The sequence below is a fragment of the Pipistrellus hanaki genome (assembly GCF_964339955.1).
Source record: "Pipistrellus hanaki genome assembly, chromosome: 6".
Lineage (NCBI taxonomy): Eukaryota > Metazoa > Chordata > Mammalia > Chiroptera > Vespertilionidae > Pipistrellus > Pipistrellus hanaki.
Window position 1 is genome coordinate 29,468,269 of NC_140508.1, and position 24,039 is coordinate 29,492,307.

Below are 24,039 nucleotides of genomic sequence, written 5' to 3' on the forward strand. Positions count from 1 at the left end.
TGCTTTTTAGCTTTTTTATTCTTTCAACATCTTAACAAAAGAATGTTCCCCGGAGTTTAAAAAATACAGTTTTATATTATATACAGACATCTGAGTACAGATTCCAATATCATACAAATACTGCTATGTTAGAAATACAGTGGGAAGGCATGATATAACTCACTGCCTCTTGGAGGGTGTAGGCTCATGGATATGTTTTATTACTCCAACTACTTCTGTTACTTGTCACCCCGATAAACTATTAGGCACCTGAGAGGTTGGAAGACTACTGAACATGAACTTCAATACCCTCTATTTTGATCTTTATAATCTCTTTCCAAGTTTACTTCATCTACAACTAAGCTACCTTTATTGTCATTAGCCTAAATGATCAAATATTAACCACATTAACTGTTAATATGCATACCGATCAAATTAAACTTAAAGTTGTATAGCCAACTCGTGTAGGCTACATATAATTTAAACCTAGGAAATTCCCTACTGCATTGTGAGCAATCTAAATTCTATTAAAGAGAAGTGGCAATTCTCTAGTTTCCATGCTCTGGACGCTACTTTCTTAAAAAATATTAAAAAATGACTGACAATAATTGGAATTGATTCCTTTTAAGTTAATCAAGAAACCTATGGTAAAAAATTCTAAATGATAGTTTTATTTGTATTTAAAAATACATTGGAAATTCTGCGTATGCCCATGATCAAGCTTATTTTCAATGCGCATTAAATATTGGTGACATGGTTTGATCTGACAAGTCCTTTTCAAAGTAGGGAGACACCTGTACATTTCCACTGGCCCTGCTGCCAATGATGCATATTGCTTCCTTGCTAACGATGATGGATTCATCTGCCATTTATCACCTGAACAGTTTTCCGACCGTAATGATAATAACTGTAAGCTGATGCAACCGTGGTGAAAGCTGTAAAGCACCTTTAATGGAAAAAAAGAAAATTTAGTTGTCAAGCAAAGATCAGTAACTGTGAGAGTGATAAAAAATACATTTAAAATTATCTAAAAAGTAAAAAAGGCTATGTGGTATCAAATTATTTTTAACTATAAAAATTTAACTATGAAAAATGCACTACTTTTCCTTAAGACCTCATTAGAATTAGTAATATCAAGCAAATCTAGTTCATGAGCCCAAGAGCCTAATGAGAATCCCTAGCAACTGTCATTTTCCCCTAGACATTACTCTAGATGTCTTATATTCTCACTAGAGGCCCAGTGCACAAAATTCATGCATGCATAGGGTCCCTAGTGGCTGCTGGCTGAGGCCTCCCTTCATTCTGCCCCTGGTGGTTAGTGCACGTCATAGCAAGTGGTTGAACTCCCGGTCTGTCGAACTCCTGAGGGGACACTGAATATTGGGCTTTTATATGTAGAGAGATTATTTTTGCAACAGAGAAGTTGGTCAGGGCCACGGAACCACATTAGAACCTGGCCTAGCTTCAACTCTGGAGCCATGTGCCCTTTCTACTACTTCATTCTGCTGAGAGTGTTAGACTCTATTTCTTGAAATTTGAGTCATTTAAAATAGTTTTTCTTTTTTGATTCTTTCTTAAGCAAACTGGCAGACTGACTCAACTTTCTCCTGGAAGTTAGATCAGTAGTGCCTCATGGCTTGTTGAATGCTCGCAGCCAACAGGGTACTTCTTAGTGCAGGGGTCCTCAAACTTTTTGAAGTGGGGGCCAGATCACGGTCCCTCAGAGAGCTGGAGGGCCAGACTATATGAACTACTAATTCCTACTGTAACACCTCGGCTGCGCTCACTGCCCAAAAAACCTGGCGGGCAGGATCAGACTCCTCTGTGGGCCGCATGTGGCCCGCGGGCCGTAGTTTTTGAAGACCCCTGTCTTAGTGTGTTGTGCACTTCTGCTCTACCAGGTGAGGTGTAGGACCACCCAGACTATTTTTATTTGATCCCAAAGCTGTTCATGCCAGTTAAATATTCTAAATTCACACATAAGCCAATGAAAAATACATGTAGGAAAAGCTGCTGTTTGTGAGAAATAACTGGATGCTCTGGAAAGACTTGATAACCAGCCAACTTGCTAAAAACTACTATAAAGTAAGCAGGTAATGTGGCTGTTAAAATACTAGAGAAAATGTTACAAAATCTAGAAAGTTAATATACAGATTGCTTTGTAAATGTCTTAAAGCCTTGTATCACTTTAAAATAAGCAGAACATAAAAATCAGAGATGTATTCAAAGAAAAGGTGTTTGTCCTATTCAGAAGATGTAGAATTAATCAGAATCAATGTACACTTACATATCCTATATAATAAAAACCTAGGTGGCATCACGCCCTTATGCAATGTCATCACAAGATAGCCGCCACAAGATGGCCGGCAGGGAAGGGCAGTTTAGGGCGAACAGGCTAACAGGGGAAGGCAGTTGTGGGCAAACAGGCCCACAGGGGAAGGCAGTTGGAGGAGACAGGCCTGCATGGGAGGGTAGTTGGGGGCGAACCAGGTTGGCAGGGGAGAGCAGTTGGGGGTGACCAGGCAGGCAGGGGAGGGCAAGTGGGGGCAATCAGGACAGCAGACAAAAGTGGTTAGGGGCAATCAGGCAGGAGAGTGGTTAGGAGCCAGCAGTCTGGGATTGTGAGGGGATTGTGAGAGGGATGCCTGACATCCCCTGAGGGGTCCCAGACTGGAGAGGGTGCAGGCTGGGCTGAGGGACACTGCCCCCCCCCCCCCACACACACCCCCAGTGCAAATTTCATGCACCAGGCCTCTAGTATTTTAGAAAAGGTTTAATGTGTACATAACTTCTAAAGCTTTTTTGCTTAACTGACTGGTTAACCAACCATTTTCTGGCTCAGACTGCATCAAGCAAGAAGGTTTTAATTATAGAGTTGCAGTGCTTCAATATCAGTGTGACACATCCAAACTCTGAGAGTTTGAATTTGACACCTTTAAAGGCTACAATAAGCACAATAAAATAAAATTCAAAACCCTTTCTCTAAGTTTCCCTCCCACAATGGCTCTTTCACTAGGCTGGACACACTTCCCTGCCCACTCTCCTACACCTGACTTTGTATAGGGTCTGCCCTTCACCAAATGGCCTCCCCGTCTCTCCCTGTATAAAATCCACCCAGACCTCATGGCTCAAATGGCACTTCATCCCTAAAGCTGTCCCTCTTCTTTCCACCTGGAAATGGCTTCCTTCCTCTGAAATCTCAACATATCATCTGTACCTCTGATCCCCTGTAACTTGCATGAAAACTCCTCAGGTATAACTTCCACACCCCATATTTTATAGTAAGCTTTTTAAGAATAGTATCAACCATAGAATACAGCCCATAGCTTTACCTGGTTGGTGCTCAGTCAACACTGTAAGAACCAAGTAATTCTAGGACTACCACAATAAGCCATTTGGTTGACATTCTCACAGGGTAATACTAAATTTAGCTTACCAAAGTACTGGAAGATAAAAGCCATGAGCATAATTGAAAACTGGAGCTCCCAAAGAAGCTGCTACCAAGATTAACTGGACTGCTGTGTTTACCTAAAAAATAAATAAATAAATAAATAAATAAATAAAATAATAATAATAAATAAATAAATAATAAGAAAAACCATCCATGAACAGTGCCAACCAGATCCTGTTTCAAGCTCAGAAGACAGAGTAACACAACATACCTCATGTTTAATGTTCTAATGTTCCTGCCAAAGAAGCTGGCATTCACACAACTGGCCCATTTGTCTGCACAGCTGCTCTTCACAGCAAAGAGAAGGGCAACTGTCAGAAAATACCACTATCTTGAATTCCCATAGCAATTCAACGTGATTCAAAGCTCTTTGCTTTTTATTTCAGCCATTAAAAGAGCCAAGGGAATACGGAAATAATTTCACAGATGACAAGGTAATGCAATTAGTAAAGTGACTTCCCATAATCATAGCAGGTTACACATCTGAACCTAGAACCCAGATTTCCCGGCACTTCATTAAGTGCTATCGCTTGCCTGCCTGTCAACCTCATGAGGTTAGAACCCTGAAATGCACTCATCTCCAGGAGAGGCTCTTTGGAGGAAATGAGGATTCCCTACCCTAAAACACAGCATGGAGGACAAAGGAAGCAGCAGAACCAGAAAGACACTGGACTCCTACTCTACACATCGTGAAAAGTGTCTGGGGGGAGTGGGTGACGGAATCAGCAGTGATGTGCCCAGAGAACTGCACCTATGTTCTATCATCCATTCTGCAGCCAAATTACAAGAATTCTACTTTGTTTTAAAAACAAATAATAAAAACTGTCTGGAGAACTTCTTTCAAGATCAAGGATTTGAGGTATTTGTCCCTCCACTTCTTTAAGCCACTTCCTATCTGTATCAAATTACTGTGATACAAATGTAAGTCACCTGAATTTAAAAAATAAAAAATAAAGTAAAATCCCACATATTTAAAGTCCCACCCAGGGAATTTCTGATTTGAAAGTAATCACCCCCCTAGCTGGTGTGGCTCAGTTGACTAGGGGTCGTCTTGTGCAAGGAAAGGTTGCTGGTCTGATTCTCAGTCAGGGCACATGCTCCAGTTTCAGGATTGGTCCCTGGTAGGGGGCATGTGGGAGGCAGCCAATTGATGCTTTGCTCTAACATCAATGTTTCTTTTTCTCTCTCTCTCCCTATCCCTTCCTCTCACTCTAAAATTCAGTAAAAATATTTATTAAATAAATGTTAAAAATAATAAATATGTAAATCTGTCTCAGAGATGACAGGCATCCCCAGCCTGATAAACTGCCACTACAAAGGATGGGACACAAGAATAAGGAGAGCAAACTTATCAAGGCCAAAAGGAAAATAAATGTGCCTTGAGAGCCATTAACAGTGTCCTCTCTGGGTGCAAAGATTGGCATACAGCTATAATCCTGAAGTGGCTCGCTCAGGAAAATGGGATGAAGACTTAGGATAGCAGTTGTTTATGAAATTGTGAATAAACTTTCTCCTATTGCTTTGCATGTAACACTCAAGCTTGAAAAGGAAACAACCTTATTATAAGTTGTTTTCACCAAAGGGAGGTGGGTAGTGAAACCAGAAAGGAACCCTCATAACCTCTTTGTGTCTACTTTCCCTAAATGATGGCCCTATTCTCTCATCTTAAATTCTCAGACCACCAACACAAAACACAACACATATGCTAAAAATTACAAAAGCTTTGAGAACAAAAATACCCACTACAGTCAATGCAGTTAAGTTTGTCTCATTTTCAACTGCTCCAGACTGAGGTTTATATTCATTGTGTGTGCCTCTTACCTTGCTGATGAAGGTTGGTTTTAACCTAGCAGTAGCATAGCAAGGATTGAAATACTTAGAAAGTGTTCGCTGGCAGAGGACAAAAAAGATAAAGGTTTACTCAATTTAGCATACAATTTCAAATAAACATTTTGTTATTATATGTACGTAACAGTTACTCAACGCTTACCACAGGCCTAACTCTATGCTACAATAAGCCCTTTATCTGCACTTTCTATTTTCCTAAATGAGTATGGTTACATTCTTTATACATTATACATGGGTTACTGAAAAGAGATTTTAAAAACCCATAGATTTGTCAATTCCTAAAAAACTAACACGATAAATATCATAAAATGTCTCTTTCTACTAAAAAATTCAATAAATTTCCCTTATTACTATTTCCTTTTGCAGACTAAAAACACAAAATAAATAAAATACTGCTATGTTCACTGAATTGGGAGACAAAAGATGAGGTCATTATGCTATGCTTATGTGCTCAAATATTTGTAAAACCAATAAACAAATATACAAATTAACCATCCCATGCTCATACAGCTGTGATTTTAAAAATCATTCTAGACAAGCCATAGTAGTGGCTCAATTAGATAGCAAAAAAGGGCTTCATTGTGCAATCACTCTTAATAGAACTTGGATGGGGGTAGCTGGTCTGGGTTTTAAGCTGCAGTTAATTATGTATCAACTGAAAGGATTTGGACTTAAAACAAAAACATGTTTGTTTTACCTTTTTTCCCCCGTTTTTGTTGCATTTTTAAAAATTTCTTTATTGATTAAGGTATTACATATGTGTCCTTATTGCCCCATTACCCCCCTCCTTATCATGCCCCTAACCCCCTGATGTCTGGGTCCATTGATTAGGCTTATAAAGCATGTCTGTTTTAAATTGATTATTCTGTGTTCACTGAAAACTACTAAACCAAGATGACAGTTAATGTGTCTTTAAAAAAATTCTTGGCAAATAGATTTCTAAAAAATAACTTCCATAAATTATTCCCGTAAAGTGAAACTCAGTATACAGCAGAGTGATTATTTTTTCGCTTAAATGCTAAGTAATAATAAAAGAACATTTTCTTTCAAACAAACTCACCGGTTCTGGAAGAGTTCGATATCTGACATAAAAAACAGCAACAATCAACATTATATCTCTTGAAATTATCATATAAGTAAGTGGAACTGAAAATCAAAAATAAAATAATTTTGGTTGGGATTTTAAAATCACTAAGATAATACACATACAGTGAAGCCTTACATTAAATGGGTGTTTTTCATAAGTAAAAGTTTTCATTTTTTTATAAACATCTATTGAAAGTTTAGGATCCTTAAAGTGAACCACTGATTTTTATCCTTTTTTTACATGAACTCAAAACAAAGTGAAAAGAAACTATGGCTTTCAAAGTCTAAGTTTGCCTTTCAGAATGTTGACCTTCTAGGCCTCCTTTTGTTTTGTTTTTCTTGCACATGCTCTAAGCTGCAGTTAGTTATCAGTGTCAGCTTTACTCAGCTCTAACCACTTCTGTTATTTAGCTTTGTAAGTTTGGGGGGAAAGACCACCACGCTCACTATAAGTACATGGGGTTAAAATAGTAATGAGGTTGGAAGGGATGTCAGGGCTCAAATCATACTGGCGTCTCAGCACCTTTGACTGCTTGTTTCTGCATTCTAGGTAACTTTATAATAAACAATAAAATTTGCTATATGTACCACCTGTGAAGAAACAAAATGTTCTCATTCTTATCTGAGCCAGTTCCTACCCCAACAATTGCTATTTTTTTCTCCTGCCCCATTCATTCAGTGAATTCTAACTACACATGAATTAAACTTGTCAATATTTTCTCATTATTCCTAAGATTCTACAGCAGGACCCCAGAGGCAGAGCCAGCAGATGGATATTGTAGATGGATGCCAAGGATCCTTGTGGGATGAGAATGGGAGGGCAGAGGACTTGTTTCACTTTATATCCTTCAGTGCTGCCAGAAGTCTTAACCATGAACCTGTATCAATTTCATAAGGGGAAAATTATTTTTTTTAAAGGAGAAAAAATCCTGAGGCTAAAACACAGTTCAAAATGTAACAATTACTAAAATAAAGAATCACTCACTGTACATCCCCATTTCCATAATACTTTCAAACAGCTCTTTTGTGAATTACTTTTGAGGCTATACTGAAGGTCCTTTCTAGCTTTGACATTCTGTTGATTTTGCAACTTGAGAAAAATCTGACTAATGAATTACAGATTTAAATTTTAAATCTCTGCTGTCACAGCTATGATGTAAGTGTTGATCCTTGGCCTAGAACTGGATGACAAGACTTCTCCGAAGTGGTTCTCTACACAATTCATGGCATTTGGAACACACAGGTGATACAGTTATGTGCACCAAGTAACAAAAGCCAACCTGCCATGATTTTCAGGGACCTTTTTGTGACTGTACAACAAACTTTTCATAGCAATAATTAGCTAGCACCACCTAACAGCAACCAGATTTTAAAATGCAGCAAACTCACGCAAATTATATATAATAAATCTCCTAAACATAACTTCAAACAAAAATAAGCATATTTCATCACCATGGGAGGAAAAGAAATATGCCTTAATCCTAAATAAGAGATTTCAGCAGAAGAGGAGATACACTGCAAAGACTCGGGTCCAAGTTTTAACTACCAACATTATAATTTACTAAGCATTGTTTTAAACATTTCTTACGTATTATTAAGAATACCAGAAAAGAGAACCAAGAAAACATAAGGTAGAAAATTATCAAAGATATAAACCATTTTCAGAACTGGAGTTTTCAGACTAAAGGGGACTCCTTAATACCCAGAACAATGAAAGACCCACACCAAATTTGAGTAGGATCTAGAACATATACCACTATAAAATTTCAGAACTACAAGGACAATGAAAAGATCCTGGGACTCAGCTTCCATTAATATATGACTAAATCATTCAGAACAATCCTTCTGCTAATATAACTAAAGAAGAACAACAACAATAATAATAATAATAAAATCCTGAAAGTTGCTTACAATAAGCTTTCTTAGGGTCAGGCTAATTCCTGTTAGAGTGAGAACTCAAAAAAAAAAAAAAGGTCTAGATACTCAAAGCCACTGTCCCTACTCCTAGGACACAAAACACAAAGTTGAACAGAAATTTTGGCAGTCTCAGATGATCTGGGGGACAGCAGTCAAACCCAAGGCTGAGGTCTGATAAAGGACCTCATAGCTTTGAGCTGGGTCTGAAGGACTATCCCCTAGGATTGGGAGAGGAGATGGTACTAAAGCTTTACGGAGAATGTCTCACCATCTGACAATATAGAACAGGGGTGGGGAACCTTTTCCTGCCAAGGGCCATTTGGATATTTATAACAACATTCTCAGGCCATACAAAATTATCAACTTAAAAATTAGCCTGCTATATTTGCTCAAAAATTTAATTAATTCATCCCTAATGCCTTGGCAGGGCCAGTACAAATGATTTCACCGGCCTTATATAGCCCGCAGACTGGATAGTCCCCAACCCTGATCTACGGAGTCCTAGCCTCTTAGCATTCCTAAGCACCTAGCAGGACTGAACAAAAAATCTTCCTTGGAGAATGATGCCATCATCCTAAACATAAAAATATTCCTCCAAATTATTTTTCAAACATTAATATAATCATTAAACAGTCAAAAATAACCAAACTCACAAGATACCAGGAGTAAGAATCAACAGAAACAACAAATGAAAGAAACCCTCCTTCAAAAGATATGAAATTTTATTTAAATGTGCTTTTATTGATTTTAGAGAGAAAGGAAGGGAGAGGGAAAGAAAGAAAAATATTGATGAGAGAGAAACATCAACATTGATTGGTTGCCTCCTGCAGGCCCCCTACTGGGGATCGAAACCACAACCCCAGCATGTGCCCTGACCAGCAGTCAAACTGGCAACCTCTTGGTGCATTGGTCGACACTCAATCCTTAAGCCACATCAGCTGGGCAAATTTTAGAATTATAAGAGTCTATTAAATAACTGAACTTATTGTTTTAAAAGGAATATAAAAACAAAGATTTCCACTGAGAACTGAAAACTATGGAAGACAATTCAGTAAGTTTGAAGAATAAAATAGAAATTCTATAACTGGAAAACACAATAAAATAATTAAATAAACTTGGCACAGCTAAAGTGAGAACTAGGGAACTAAATGAGCAAGAACATTAATAAGCATCCAAAATGGAGCCCAGGAAAATAAAATAAGGTAACATACAGAAAAGAGGCTAAGACAACTAAAAGAGTCTGTGAAGGAAAGAGAAACCAAGATGGTGGCAGAAGTAAACACCTAAACTGCTGCCTCGCACAACAATCTCAAAACTACAACTAAAAAACAAAACATCTATCACCCAGAAGGAAAGAGAAAAGGACATTGAAACATACACAAACGCTGAAAAGCTGAGGTATGGATGTGTGCGAATCGGGCTGGTGGTGGGCGGTTGGATGTGCTGCTTTTTTTCAACCCAAAGGAAGACAAACTCCCGATTACTCTGAAATCAAGTTTCTGGGGAGACACTGGGACCCAAAGTCCCATGGAGAGAAACTGGACTGTCTGCTATCAGGTCGGAAAGTGAGGGTGACTTTCTTGCAAAGGTGCATCCAGCAATCATTATTTACTGCGCTGGGGTGTGGGATGAGGGGACTTGGAAATGTGAAAAGCAGAGAAGGCTGACTGGCAGCCCTCGTTGTTTGCCACACCCTATCCTAGTGACACCCTGAGACTCCACCCCACACAATCTAAAAACACACCCACGCTCCCGCAGCAGCTTTTGCATATAAATAGCCTGCCCTATCGCAGCTTTACGAAACAAACAGCAGCTCCAGTCAGACAGCCCCAAAACCTCCAAACCCCAAGCAAAGAGGAGAAAACTGTAGTTATCGCTGTAGCTCCTGCTGGGTGGCCTCAGACAGTAGCTGATCTGCATCCCATTGGAGATCCAGAAGCTAGTGTATCTAGTGGTCTGTGTGAGACGACACCAGATTTCAACTACTCTCATAAGGGACACATTCACGAGACAGACTCAGTGAGCACCAAAGCCCCACTGAAACAAGTTCTGCCCCATAAGCATGTCTCCAGCACAGCAATTCTTCTTCCATTATAGACACAGCGGGTCCTCACAGCCAATTGGCCTGGAGGCCAATTCCCCCCAGGGACACCAATAACAATCAAGACTTAACTACAACAAGGCTGTACACACAGTCCACAAAGGGGTGCACCAAGAGTGTCCACCTCAGATAACTGGGGAGGCTGACCCATTGAACCATATAGGACACCTAGCACACAAAGCTACCCTACCAACTCTGGGAAGCACAGAAAATGAGGAGATAAGGAAACAGATCACAAACAAAAGAAATGGAGAACAAACGACTGGATATAGAGTTCAAAACACGATTATAAGGTTTTTCAAGAATTTCCTAGAAAAGGCCAATAAATTTAACAAGAACCTCAGAGAGATTAAAAGCAGCAAGAGAAAACCAGTTAATTACCTACAAGGGAGCACCCATACGATTGTCAGCTGATTTCTCAACAGGAACTATGCAGGACAGACAGGAGTGGCAAGAAATATTCAAAGTGATGAATAGCAAGAACCTACAACCAAGATTATTCTACCCAGCAAAGTTATTATTCAAAATTGAAGGTCAGATAAAGAGCTTAATAGACAAGAAAAAGCTAAAGGAGTTCATCACCACCAAACCAGTATTATATGAAATGCTGAAAGGTACTATTTAAGAAGAGTAAGAAGAAGAAAAAAGTAAAGAAAAAAATAATGAACAACTAATACATATCTATCAACAAGTGAATCTAAAAATCAAGTGAATTAAAAATCTGAGAAACAGAATAAACTGGTGAATATAATAGAATCAGGTGCACAGAATGGGAGGGGATTGATAATTCTCAGGGGGAAAAGGGTGTGGGGGTACAGGAAGAGACTGGGCAAAAATCATACACCTATGGATGAGTGGGGGGGAGGTAAGGGCAGAGGATGGGGTGGGAACTGGGTGGAGGGGAGTTATGGGGGAAAAAGGAGAAATAACTGTAATAATCTGAATAAAGATTAAAATAAAAAATATAAAACATATGTGAAAAGGTCTACATATGTACACTATGTTCCCAAGAGAAGAGAAAAATAGGCAATATCTGATGTTTAAGGATAAGAATTTTCCAGAACTAATTAATGATGTCAATCCACAGATTACAAAGCTCACTAAGACTCAGATAAATAAAAAAGAAACTAACTCATATTCACAAATATTATTGTGAAATTGTGGAAAACCAATGACAAAGAAGAAATCTTAAAAGCATTCAATGTAAAAAGTTTTCCTTAAAAAAAATACATGGATTGTGGCTGGTGTGCTCAGTGATTGAGCATCAACCTATGAACCAGGAGGTCATGGATCGATTTTTGGTCAGGGCATGTACCCAGGTTGCGGGCTCGATCTCCAATGAGGGCAGGTGGAGGAGGCATGCAGGAGGCAGCTGATCAATGATTCTCTCTCATCGATGTTCCTATCTCTTTCTTCCTTATCCTTCCTCTCTGAAATCAATTTAAAAAAAAGGAAAGAAAAAGGGCATGGATTAACTGTCTTCTTATTACTAATGAGAAAGCAACTGAATACATTAAATGTGCTTAAAGAAAATTAACTACCAACCCAGAACTATACTCAGCAAAAATATCCTTCCAAGAAAAAAGTTAATCAGACAGACAGAAAAAGCCAAATACTACATATGGCACCACTTATATGTGGAATCTTAAAAAAATACTGAATTCAGAAACAGTAATAGTTTCCAGAGACTGGAGAATGGGAGAAATAGACGGTGGCAATGGGACAAACTTTCAGTTTTAAGATGACTAAGATATAATAATACACAACATGGTGATAATGAAAAATAAGTAAAACAGAATAAACACTGCTAAGAGATTCACTTAAAACAGAGTTAGGAGGCTAGTAAGGAAGTGAGCACTATACATATCTTTCAGTTCTCAGAGCTGCTAGTAAATTGCTAAACCTGTTTCTAAACTTCAGCTCAAGACCAAGCAATAAACATCCTGGAATAACAACTGCCAAATGGACGCAGCTGGCCTTTACCTCCTTCCTTATAATTTTTGCCTCCCTCATTTGCATACTGGGACCGAACCAGTCTAAATAATTTAGAAAATGAAAACTCAAGGAAAGAGGAGGAAAACATAAAACAACAAGTAATCAAGTCCTAAACTTATCAGATAAGCTCAGCAAAGCCCAAAGTTGGTTCTTTGAAGATTTACGGTAAATTTCTAAAATGCAACTGAAACAGATAAGAGTTCCTAGAAAAACATCACAACTTACAAGATACAAGATGAACCAAAAAACCTGAATCATCTTAAAATGATTTAAAGAAAAGATCCACAATCACTTACTTTAAAACTCTTCCCAAAGAAAACTCCAGGCCTAAATATCTTCAACAAGTTCTACCTAACATTTAAAGAATAACTGCGATCTTACACAAAGATCTCCCAAGAATAGGAAAGAAGAAAAAAAAAAAATAGATTCCCCAACTCATTTTATGAGATTGGTATAAACCTGATGCTAATACCTAACAAGGCTATCTGGAGAAAAGAATTCTAAGTCAGTCTCATGGATCTATATGAAATCACCAACAAAATATCAGCAAACCAAATGCAGCAATATCTTCATAATATATAACAACAAAGTTAGATTTATGTCAGAAATTTCAGAATTGTCTAACATCAGAAAATTAAGAATGCAATTCCACTAAACATAAACAGCTTAAAGGGAAAAAAAATATGACTGCTATAATACACAAGAAAAACATGGTAAAATTCAACATTCGATTGTAACAGAAACTCTGAGCAAACTCCTTAACCTGAAAAAGGGTATTTACAAAACCCTACAGGAAATGTCGTATTTAATAGTGAAATGTTGAAAGCTTCCTGTGAGATTGGGAATAAGACACAGATACCACTCCTATTCAACACTGTACTGAGCAGTGGAGTAAGATAAGTAAAAGAAAAGGCAAAAGAACTGGAAAAGAAAAAATACACTGTCATTAATTACAGACAATACATAATTGAGGATACAGAAAACCCGAGACTTCATTTACATTTTTATCATTAGGATAAGAGTTTAGCAAGTGTTACCAGACACAAAAATCAACCTTAGAAACAGAACTGATTTTCATCTATTAACAAAGTTATTACAAAATGAAATATTAAAAAACTACCAATTATAAAAGTATCAAGAACTATCAAGTATCTAGAAATAAATCTAATAAAAAAATTATTACCGCTCTAGAGAAGACTAACATTTTGACATTTTCAAAAGCCCCAGATAGAGCAGATATATCATATTTGTGTACTTGGAAGACTCAAGTTGTAAAGATGCCAATTCTTTCAAATAGATCTATAAATTCAATGCAACTCAAATTAAGGATTTTCTGGGAGAACTTGAAAGACTGATTCTAAAATTCACAAATGGAAAGGGGTAAGAATACCAAAAGTGGAAGGACTTACTCTACCAGATATTAAGACATTTAGCAAAGTACTAATAATTAAGAATGACACTGGTCAAAGATAAACAAATCAATGGGGGGAAATCTAGGAAACCCAGAAACGAACCCATGTACATATGGTCATTGAAGTGTACCTAGAGAAAGTACAGACTTTTCAACAAAAGGTCCTGGGATAATTGGGTATCCATAGAAACAAAATTAATTTTTAAGAAAGATATCTTTTTTTAAAACATCAACTGGGAAAATGTAATAAGGACACTTAAAAGCTTTTCAATATAAAATATAATCACATGTAAAGGAAAAGTATCAGAATGGCATGAGACTTGTCAGCAGCAAGATGGAATCTAGAAGTCTACAAAACAGTGTCTTCAAAACTGAGCCAGCTCTCTGGGTTTTGACTTGGTTTGCAACAATATGGCTAACTGCACCAAGAAGGTAGGAATCCTTGGTCAATATGGAACTCGTTGGGATGCCTCCCTCAGGAAAGTGAAGAAACTGAGATCGGCTAGCATGCCAAGTACACTTACTCCTCCAGTGGCAAAACCCAGATGAAGAGACAAGCTTAGGGATCTGGCACTGCAGTTTCTGCATGAAAACAGCAGCTGATGTTCCTGGGCCTATAACACCATTTCTGCCATCACAGACAAATCTGCGATCAGAAGACTTTAGGAACTGAAAGCCTAGTAGAAGCTCTACAATTTGAAATCTTCAGAAGGGAGAAAATGGAAATTTCCAGAATGACAGTGAAACAAAGTCTCAGTTTGGAAAACAACCTACACCAATTATTTAGGTAAAGCTCAGAGCGACAAAACCTGGGAACAATGCTAACTTTAATTGGGAAATACCTGGCTAACTTTTGTAAAAGAAAGCAAAAAATTAAAAAATAACTTTGAAAAATGGGAGGCACAAAAGTACGAAAGATCATTTCAATTTTTAATAATGTCAACAGAATGCTCCTTAGTTCTTTTTCCCTACAAAGCATTTGTATTTATTTGAAACTACTCCTGTCCCTTCAACACCACCAATTATATACTAACACAATTCTGACTTTCAAAGCATATAAATATAACCTTTAGTCCAATTCATTTTTTAATTTGGTATGAGAATTTAAAAGCCTTAAGGTAGAGGAGAAAAATAATGTCTAGATTGAGGATTCTATACTAGTCTGAAATTCTTCCTCTCAAATTTAATAATACATGCTATTTATTGAAGGACCATGTGGAAGCTTCTTTGTTCTCAGATTCTATTCCGAACTCTTGGAAATAGTTTAAGTGAACCAAGGGAGAAAAACTAAGAAATACAGGTAAAGTAAAAAATGATCAATCAACAAAGCACATGCAAACCACAAGGCAAAAGATCTTAACTTCTTGTTGGAATGTATTATACAAACATGCGTGATTTGAAATTGCATAATAGTATCCAAGTAAAAATAATGTGAATTTTTAGACATCTTCAGGGTTTCAGACCTCTCATTTATTATGATTAAATTGTACTAAGGAAAACTTTACATTGTTTTCCAAAAGCTAGGCACTAAGAGTATATAACATAGTTTCAAAACATTCTAGAGTAATTGGAATTGGCACTATGAAATATTTGCTCAATTTTAACTTTAAGCAATCTTACTAATGAATTCTGCTACTATAATAAGGACATAAATTCTAAAATAAAAATAATTTGACAAACCAAACAGTTCAATAGTTTAGAATTAAGGAAACAGTTTAAAATTAAAAAATATATTTTGGGGACAGAAATTATCTATCAAGAGAAATCCTAAGCTGATTAATGTCCTTCTTCCCTTTGCTATAAAAAAGTGTGCATGACGGTGTTCTTACCTGGAATAAGATCTGCATAGGTCAAGCTAACATATAAGATACTGATAAGTATTTTATCAGCAAGTGGATCAAGAGCACTTCCCAAAGCTGATTTTTGACTGGCCCAGTTTCGAGCAATAAATCCATCCAACTGAAAATAGAAGTTGTTGTTTTTTAAATAAATGTCATAATAGGCACAGAGTAGTTATCTTGAAGAGATACGGGGTAACAACTATGTTTTCATAAAATGTAACTAAAATCTCTTCTGTTTCTTATCCCCAAACCTTCTCATTCTTTCACTGGTATATGTTTAGCTTTTAAATTACAAACTGGTCTGAAAATTATTTCACTTGTTTACAGTACTTTTCTTTCTCAAGACCTTCTGGTATTTCTCAATGTTTCCACAATGTTCCTCTGTGGGATGAACCCAGACATAAATTTAGAGATTTAGAAATTTCTCCCAAACTCACCGAAAGCAAGAGTGATAGGGCATGGATTAGGAGGCCCCTCTCTTGAGTACTGGGCTGAAGCTGCTTTTAATTGCAAGGACTTCCCTTTAACTGTGAGACTCACTCCTACCTACTCTTCTACCATCCAACTCCCTCCATTTTAAGTTATTATTTTCAAAAAAATTTTAATTTAGTACCACTCTTAATTCCACATATGGTTGCATTTGCAAGACCTATATTTAAATTAAAAACTCAATCCTCTATGCCTGGCCTACTTAAAAGTTTTTACATATAAATTAGTTGCCAATACTTAAATATTCAAAGTCTTACCACAAAAATCCACATCTTCAGGCCCACTATGGGGTCACAAAATAGACTGAAACCAAGTATTGCCTATTCTCATTAAGTAAGGCAGATATTTTCTGGTTTCCAAATCCCCACCTGGCTTTTACTCACTTTTTTAACTTTAAGCTTCAAAAACATTTGACTTTTTTAGTTCTATTTCCAAGGGGGGAGAGGGGGAAATCAAATTAATTTAGATGTAATTTAACATGGTACATCTTTATAGGATAAATAAGTCCTCCATATCGCAAATAGTCCAATGAGTTAGAGGAGACAGCAATAGCACAGGACTTGCTGTTTGGCCCGGCCAGCATGGCTTGGAGGTTGAGTGTCAACCTATGAACCAGAAGCTCATGATTCAATACTTGGTCAGGGCACATGCCTGGGTTACAGGCTTGATCCCCAGTGTGGGGCTTGCAGGAGGCAGCCGATCAATGATTCTCTCTCATCACTGATGTTTCTCTCTCTCTCTCTCCCTCTCCCTTCCTCTCTGAAATTAATAGAAATATATTTAAAAATATTTTTTTTTAAAAAGAACTTGGGAGTTCACAACAGAACATAAGTGATTCCAGTTCTGGCTCTCCCACTTACTGTGTGATCTTGGGCAAATTATTTGGCCCCTCTAAGCCTCAATTTTCTCATCTGGAAAACAGAGACAGTATTACCTATCTCAAAGGCTTGGCTGTCTTCAGTAATCAACATTTAGTAAATCCCCCCAAAAATAGTTATTGATGTTACTACCACAACTGAAAGAATCTATTTTCTTCTTAGGTAGACTTGGTGTAAAACTGGCTAACAGGAAGTGCCTAGAACTGGGAGTAGGAGCCCTTCATTTAGTTTCTGATCTCAAGGACATTAACCTCTCAGTTTTTCATATATATATATATAAAACTGCCCTTCCTTGACCCTATTTCTTTATTTCCTTATAAAGTAAAACTTCCTCAAAGTGATGTGATTACTATCATTATCACCTTATATTTGACCACCAACCCACTCTGATTGTCCCCACCCTCTACAGATGGTACTCATAAGGTCACCAATGAAGTCTATATTTTTAGCTTCCTTGACCACAACAGAATTGAAGCACTTTCCTCTCCTAACTTCTGTGATGCGCCCCATTGCCTAATATTTTCCTTCTCACCAGCTACTCCTTTTCTATGTAATTTACTCATTCCCTTTCCGTTGCTGTACTTCATTGTTCATTTCTCTGACCCCATCACAGCTTCGATGACTTTCCCAGACCATCTACATGCAGATAACTCCCAACTCTATCTCTAACCACTGACTTCCTCCATCTCCACACTAACTACATTCAACTACCCAAATGACAACTCTAGGTGACAAGGCGTAACAGTTCTTGGTATTTTTCAAAAAACTCTACCTACTCTTTTTTTTTTTTTTTTTTTTTAAATATATTTTATTGATTTTTTTACTAAGAGGAAGTGAGAGAGAGATAGAGTTAGAAACATCAATGAGAGTGAGTCATCGATCAGCTGCCTCTTGCACACCCCCTACCGGGGATATGCCCGCAACCAAAGTACATGCCCTTGACCGGAATCGAACCCGGGACGTTTCAGTCCGCAGGCTGACACTCTATCCACTGAACCAAACCGGTTTCGGCTTCTACCCTACTCTTAAGTATTGTTAATCCCAGAAAATGTTAACCTCAATGTACCTACTTGTTAAAAAGCCATAATATTTAACTCCTTTTTCTCACCTCACACATTCAATCCAATGTATCAACTCTATCTTCAAAACATATCTCAAACCCATTCATTTCTCCAGATTCCAAACTCCCACCCTAATCCAAACTACCAACCCCCACTAGATTACTGTAAGCCTCCTAACCAGCCTCTCTGCTTCCACTGTCACCTTCTTATAATCCATTTCCCATAAATCAGGCCTTGTCATTCCCCTGCTTAAACCCTCCATGAGTCCAGCCATCTGCCCAGGAGCCATTCTAGAGGCATCAAAACTTCCATGGAGTAAATGTGAAATATGGTGCCAGTTAATTTAGGTTTCCACACACACACTGTCTTATATACTTAGAAAAATGTAAATGAGGCCCCTTCTATTCAATGAATATTACAATCTCATGTGGCAGCTAAAAAACCCCCCACAAAAACCCATCATCAAAAGAAGATCAACTAAAGTAGCTGAAAAAGATCTTGTCTGTTATGAACAACAAAATTCCATTATCAGTACAAATAACCTTAGACAGACGTGGAGACCATATTAATAATGAGTGGATGCCTTCACAGACTTCAGAGATAAAGGCAGGAATAAAACAGAGCTTGTGAGAATGGGGAGAAGTTGTGACAAACAGGACGTAAATTCTGAAAAACAGAAGTGGCAGCCACATCGCAGCTACATTTGATGCATAATTGGAAATGCCATGTAACAACGCAAATGCCCTCCTTTGTTTATCCTGCAAAATCTTCAGCCAATTCTATATTGCTCACCTGAGCCATTGGGCAGGTGAAATTTTGTTTCTACGGACCTCAAAGATGGGCATGCAGGAGGCAGCCGATCATGGATGCTTCTACCTTTCTATCCCTCTCACTTTCTCTCTCTCTAAAAATTAATAAAAACATACTTGAAATAAATAAATAAAAAGCAGGTGTAAAAAAGTCCCCCTCCTATGCCTCCATACAACTCCACTACCTTCCTTAGATAATATAAAGAATAATAGAGTTACACATAGATGCTAAAGACAAGTCCTTAAATAAATCGCCAGCTGAAATGCATCTTGAGAATTTCCTTCCAAGAAAAAGCAGACTTAGGCTGTGCTATTTCCATGCCATAGAGACCCTGGGATGTGTAAGGGGAGCAAAACAGAGGAAATGACTTTATAACTTACCAAATCAGTTAGCCCAGCTAAAGCAAAAACTCCTAGCGCCACATTAAAATCTTCCTCAATGATCAAATAGCCCAAAACTGGAGCCAAGCCAATTCTCGTCATTGACAACATATTTGGTATTGTCCATGGGTTTTCATACTGAAACAAAAAGACAACAAAATTTAAATTAAACTTATACTTTAAATATATACTTTAGAAAGATACACTTGATAAGCTTAAGGGTGACAGCTATATACACTTTAAATTTAGTATTTTAAATTGAGTTTTTAAATCCTATTTTTACAGACATCATTCTAAAACGGTCAAGAACACAGAAGATAAAGACGTGCCATGTACCCAAAGGTAGACAAAAGTGTCTACTACACATAGGTTTCTTCCTAGAGCCAGAAGGAGCAAACATGTATTATCTACCATATATGTCAAGCCTTTAATACATGACCTCACCAATGGAATGGAAAACTTTAAACACTGCTTTTAAAAGTGAAACTTCAAGAAGTTCTTATACTTCAAGTAGACAGTCTAGGAAAAAAGAACAAATTATCAACCCCAGGCATTCTGGCTTAAAAATATTTATTGCAAATAATCTCCCTCACTCCTCTATACATACCCATCAAAAGAATACTAAATGATACACAGTGTCGGATAATCGGAATGAAGAGGGGGGAAAAATACTGAATTACCGAACTTCACTACTAAGTTGGAGAACTGTTCAAAGAAAATGGAACTGGGAATAGGGATTGAAATTTTTAGGAAATATAAAGAGAAGTTTGAAAAACTATTCAAAACAGCCAAGGACATATTGAAATCCCCAACTAGAAACTAGGAGCTTTCTCAGCTTCCCTGTAGGAGCCTTATGATTCCTTGAAATTTCATTTCAAGCCAAGCTGTTTGAAGTTGGCACTAACAAAAGGGCTTCTTGGCAGCTGCTCTGAAGAACATTCCTTCCTTGCCAAACAACATTCGAATTTTAAAAAGCCTCAGCCCAGTGGTGCTAAGGCACCCTGCACAATGAGGGTACAGAAATAATACCAAGAAAATGTCTCTCCCTAAAGCCTGGATTTTTACCCTAGTGAATCAAGGCTGCCAATGCTAGTCCATGTGACTATCTCACAAGACCAATCCTAGTTAACCTCTTTCTTAATCAGTAACCAACTTGCCTGAACCTTAATCTTGATTTTTTTTTTAAGTGATCAATACGAGTTCTAAAGACATCTTTTAAAAAATTCACGGACCATCCAGTAAGAAAAGATACAAAGTTTCTGCTTTTAAACAAAACCTCAGAGAGGCAAGATAATGGGGTTATTAGTTATTAGGATCAGGTGGCAGAACACTGTCACTGAAAGCTACAGAAAACTTCAAATTCTCCAGGAAACAATCACCAAAAGAGAAACAATACAAACCTCTACCCAAGGGCCTTTTATGGAAAACAGACCACGTTATAGAATAAAATGAAAACATTCTTGGAGCATATCCCAAATTCAAGTTCAACGGTCAGTGTTTGAGTCCAGAGAAAAAAGTAAGTCTGTTGACCACACTGTGGCACAAAATAAGTCAAATACCGACTCACTGTTACAACAAATCATAGTTCCTGATTGAGAAAAATGAGTAGCAAAGCAGAAAGTCAGAATAAAGAGGCCCAATATGAATCTCAGATATTCGTGGGGGCAAAATTAAAGACAAAGTTGCAAACAGCCAGGTCATTTCATTGGGTGAATTAACAAACCAGGTTGAATGCAGAGAAAGGGTTTCTATTTAACTCCGCGTAAACTTATTTCTGTCTAAATTGCCTCATTAATTTATCATCATTAAATCTGAAAATTTCTCTAAATTAAAATTAAAGAGAGCCAATCTAATCTCCACTTATCCAACCAAAAGCCCGTGGCATACTCGACCAACTACAGCCGTTCTGGGAAGGACTTCCGCCAGCATATGGCAACCTCAGAGCATCCAGCATGAGGTGAGACCCCTGCCAGGATGTGCCACCTCAACCCATGCTGCACAGCTTATGAAGGCAGTGCAGGGGCCCGCTGCAGACCTAACAATTGAAGATGTAATAATTGCATGAGTCCTGCTAACATGACATCAAAAGCTCACCACCCTACATTCATGCTCTGGTTAGTCTACCACTTGGCAGTATTTCACTAGGTAAGTAGACAAAATAAATACCTCCCTCCGTAACCTCAAGAGAATTTTAATCATCTTTTGTGGTTTGACCACTTTTAAAATCTTTCAACTACACCTTACATGACTTATCATTCATCTGATAACATGTAAGACTGCCAAAGGTCAAATAATAGTGAACCCAAACCCTGCACAAGCAGCCAGAAAGGCCTGTCTGTGTGTATTTCCGATGATTCCCACGGACTTTCCCTAAAGCATCGGGGATCCCCTTCCCTCGTTAAGTTAAAAATAGACTTTTCATTAGACAGGCGAAGGCTATTTTTACTCCTGCCATAGGGAGGCCGGTCCAGCGATCCGTGCGGATAGAAGAGGCGAAGGAGGGATTCTAACTTCACCACCAAGACTTGAAAGTAGACCCCGGTCGGTACCGCTCAAATTCACCCGACCCGGATAACCCGCCCGTCACTTCTCCCCGGGAAACGGCTTGAAAGTTCTGAAACGGAAGCGCCCGGCCCGGACAGGTCAAAGCACGTTATTCGCATCCAGGTCTGAGCGACCCCGGCCCGGGGCGGCCGCTTCTCCCCCGTACGTACCAGGTTGGCGGCGCTCTCCGGGCCCCACGGGCCGCCCGGGGCCGCGGCGGCGGCGCCGTCTCCGGCCGGGGGCGCGGGGGCCGCCTTCCCCACGCCCGAGCAGTGTCCCCGCGGGCCCGCTCCGGGCGGCCTCAGGCCGAGCGCGGCCGGGCGCAGCCACCAGCGCCCCGCCAGGCGGCCCAGGCAGATGGGTGCGGGCGGCAGCAGGGCCCCGAGGGTGCGCCCCTTGCCCGGTCGCGCCCATGTGGCCCCGCGCAGGGCGCCCCACGAGCCCCGCGCCACGCGCGAAGCCAGCATGGCCCCTGCGGCCGCGCTGCGGGGATGCAGGCAGCGGGAGCTTAGCAGCTCGGGGCACCGACGAGCCGCTTCCCCGTCGAGCGCCCACAACCTCCCGAGACCGCGGGCGCTTCCATAGTTGTTTTCAAACCCCGGCGCACACGCCTCTTATACAGGTGGCCCGCAGCCGCCAAGGGCGGACGGGCGCCTTCGCGACGCTTTTGCGACATCGCCGCCGCCGAGCTTCGCTGCGCCCCTGGTGGCGGCGGGAGGCGCGTGCCGCGGAGCTGGGCTCCGGCCGGGACCGAAGCCCGGGGGAGGGACCAGCGGGCCCGGTGACCGCGGGTCCACGTGGCGGGAGAAGACGCCGCCTGCTCAGGCCCCAGCCTGAGATTCCCCCAAAGCCGTGGCCTGGAGAAGGATCCTCTTCAGGTGTGCGCGGCGTTCTCGGCTCTTTTAGATTTCAATATTGATAAAGTGGTCCAGAAGAAGTAATCAGTGCTGGCTCACAGCTCTTCTTCCTCTTTTGAGCGTTGCATATGCCAAAAATATAGGTTTTAGGAAATGTCAGTAATAATTACTGTTTACCTGGAAAGGGTGTTCATTATAACCAAGATGTGTGTGTATGTGTAGAAAGTGCATTATCCCATTTGATGCTCCCAAAAACTCTAAGGTAAGGTTCATTATTAACTTTACGTTTATTAACGTAAGAAACATTCAAAGCTGTAAAGGATTTTTGTTAAGTAGTACCTGAGCCCACACTATTGGCAATTGCAGGGAAGCTGAATCTCAACGGATTGACATAATGCTATGGAAAATGGCAATTCTGCACCTCTTTTAAGTTACAATTAAAAGAGAAGACATAAGTGGGTTACATGAAATCCATTGGTGATAGATTAGGGAGGCAGGAGACAGCAAAGTTTGAAGATTGGATAAAAAGTTAAATGATAAATCCATACTTCTTTTACTTAGGTGGGTGCAGTATAGTTAACTACTATGGTTAACAGTCAACAATTAATAACAATGAGGGGATTTGTGGTCTCCGCAGAGTGGTGCCTGTGCTTTGAGGGGTCCAGATAAAGGAAATTTTATTTATTTACTTTAATATATATTATTGATTTTTTACAGAGAGGAAAGGAGAGCGATAGAAAGCTAGAAACATGAATGAGAGGAAAACATCCATCATCTGTCTCCTGCAACACTCCCTACTAAGGATGTACATGCCCTTGACCTGAATTGAACCTGGGACCCTTCAGTCCGCAGGCCTACGCTCTATCCACTGAACCAAACCGGTTAGGGCAAGGGAAATTACTTTAACATTTCAAAAATATGTTATCATAGATGCAAAAAGACAATAGGCTCAGTTCAGGTAAAGATTGGCCTTTGTCAGGGAAGATACTGGCCTAGAATATGACTACCCACCATAAATTGCTTCTTAATTTAATTTCAGCCCTAGCCAGTTTGGCTCAGTGGATAGAGGGTCCGCCTGTGGACCAAAGGGTCCCAGGTTTGTTTCCCATCAAGGGCAGGAGCCGAAACCAGTTTCGCTCAGTGGATAGAGCATCGACCTGTGGACTGAAAGGTCCCAGGTTCAATTCTGGTCAAGGGCATGTACCTTGGTTGCAGGCACATCCCCAGTAGGGGGTGTGCAACAGGCAGCTGATGGATGTTTCTCTTTCATCAATGTTTCTAACTCTATCCCTCTCTCTTCCTCTCTGTAAAAAATCAATAAAATACTTTTTTTTTTTTTAAAAGGTCATGGACCATAGTTGCAGGCTCCTCCCCAGCCCAGGCCCTGGTCA

At 39.3% G+C, this 24,039-nt stretch overlaps 1 protein-coding gene across 1 annotated transcript; it reads right to left on the bottom strand.

Moving 5' to 3' along the window:
* Positions 1-22,489, bottom strand: CRLS1 (cardiolipin synthase 1). Its single transcript, XM_084886838.1, has 7 exons — positions 21,962-22,489; positions 19,248-19,385; positions 15,618-15,747; positions 6,339-6,424; positions 5,252-5,320; positions 3,416-3,507; positions 1-925 (listed from the first exon to the last, which is right to left on the bottom strand). The coding sequence occupies exons 1-7, from the start codon at positions 22,256-22,258 to the stop codon at positions 838-840; spliced, it is 900 nt and encodes a 299-aa protein (XP_084742964.1). The 5' UTR covers positions 22,259-22,489; the 3' UTR covers positions 1-837.
* Positions 22,490-24,039: the final 1,550 nt, after the last annotated feature.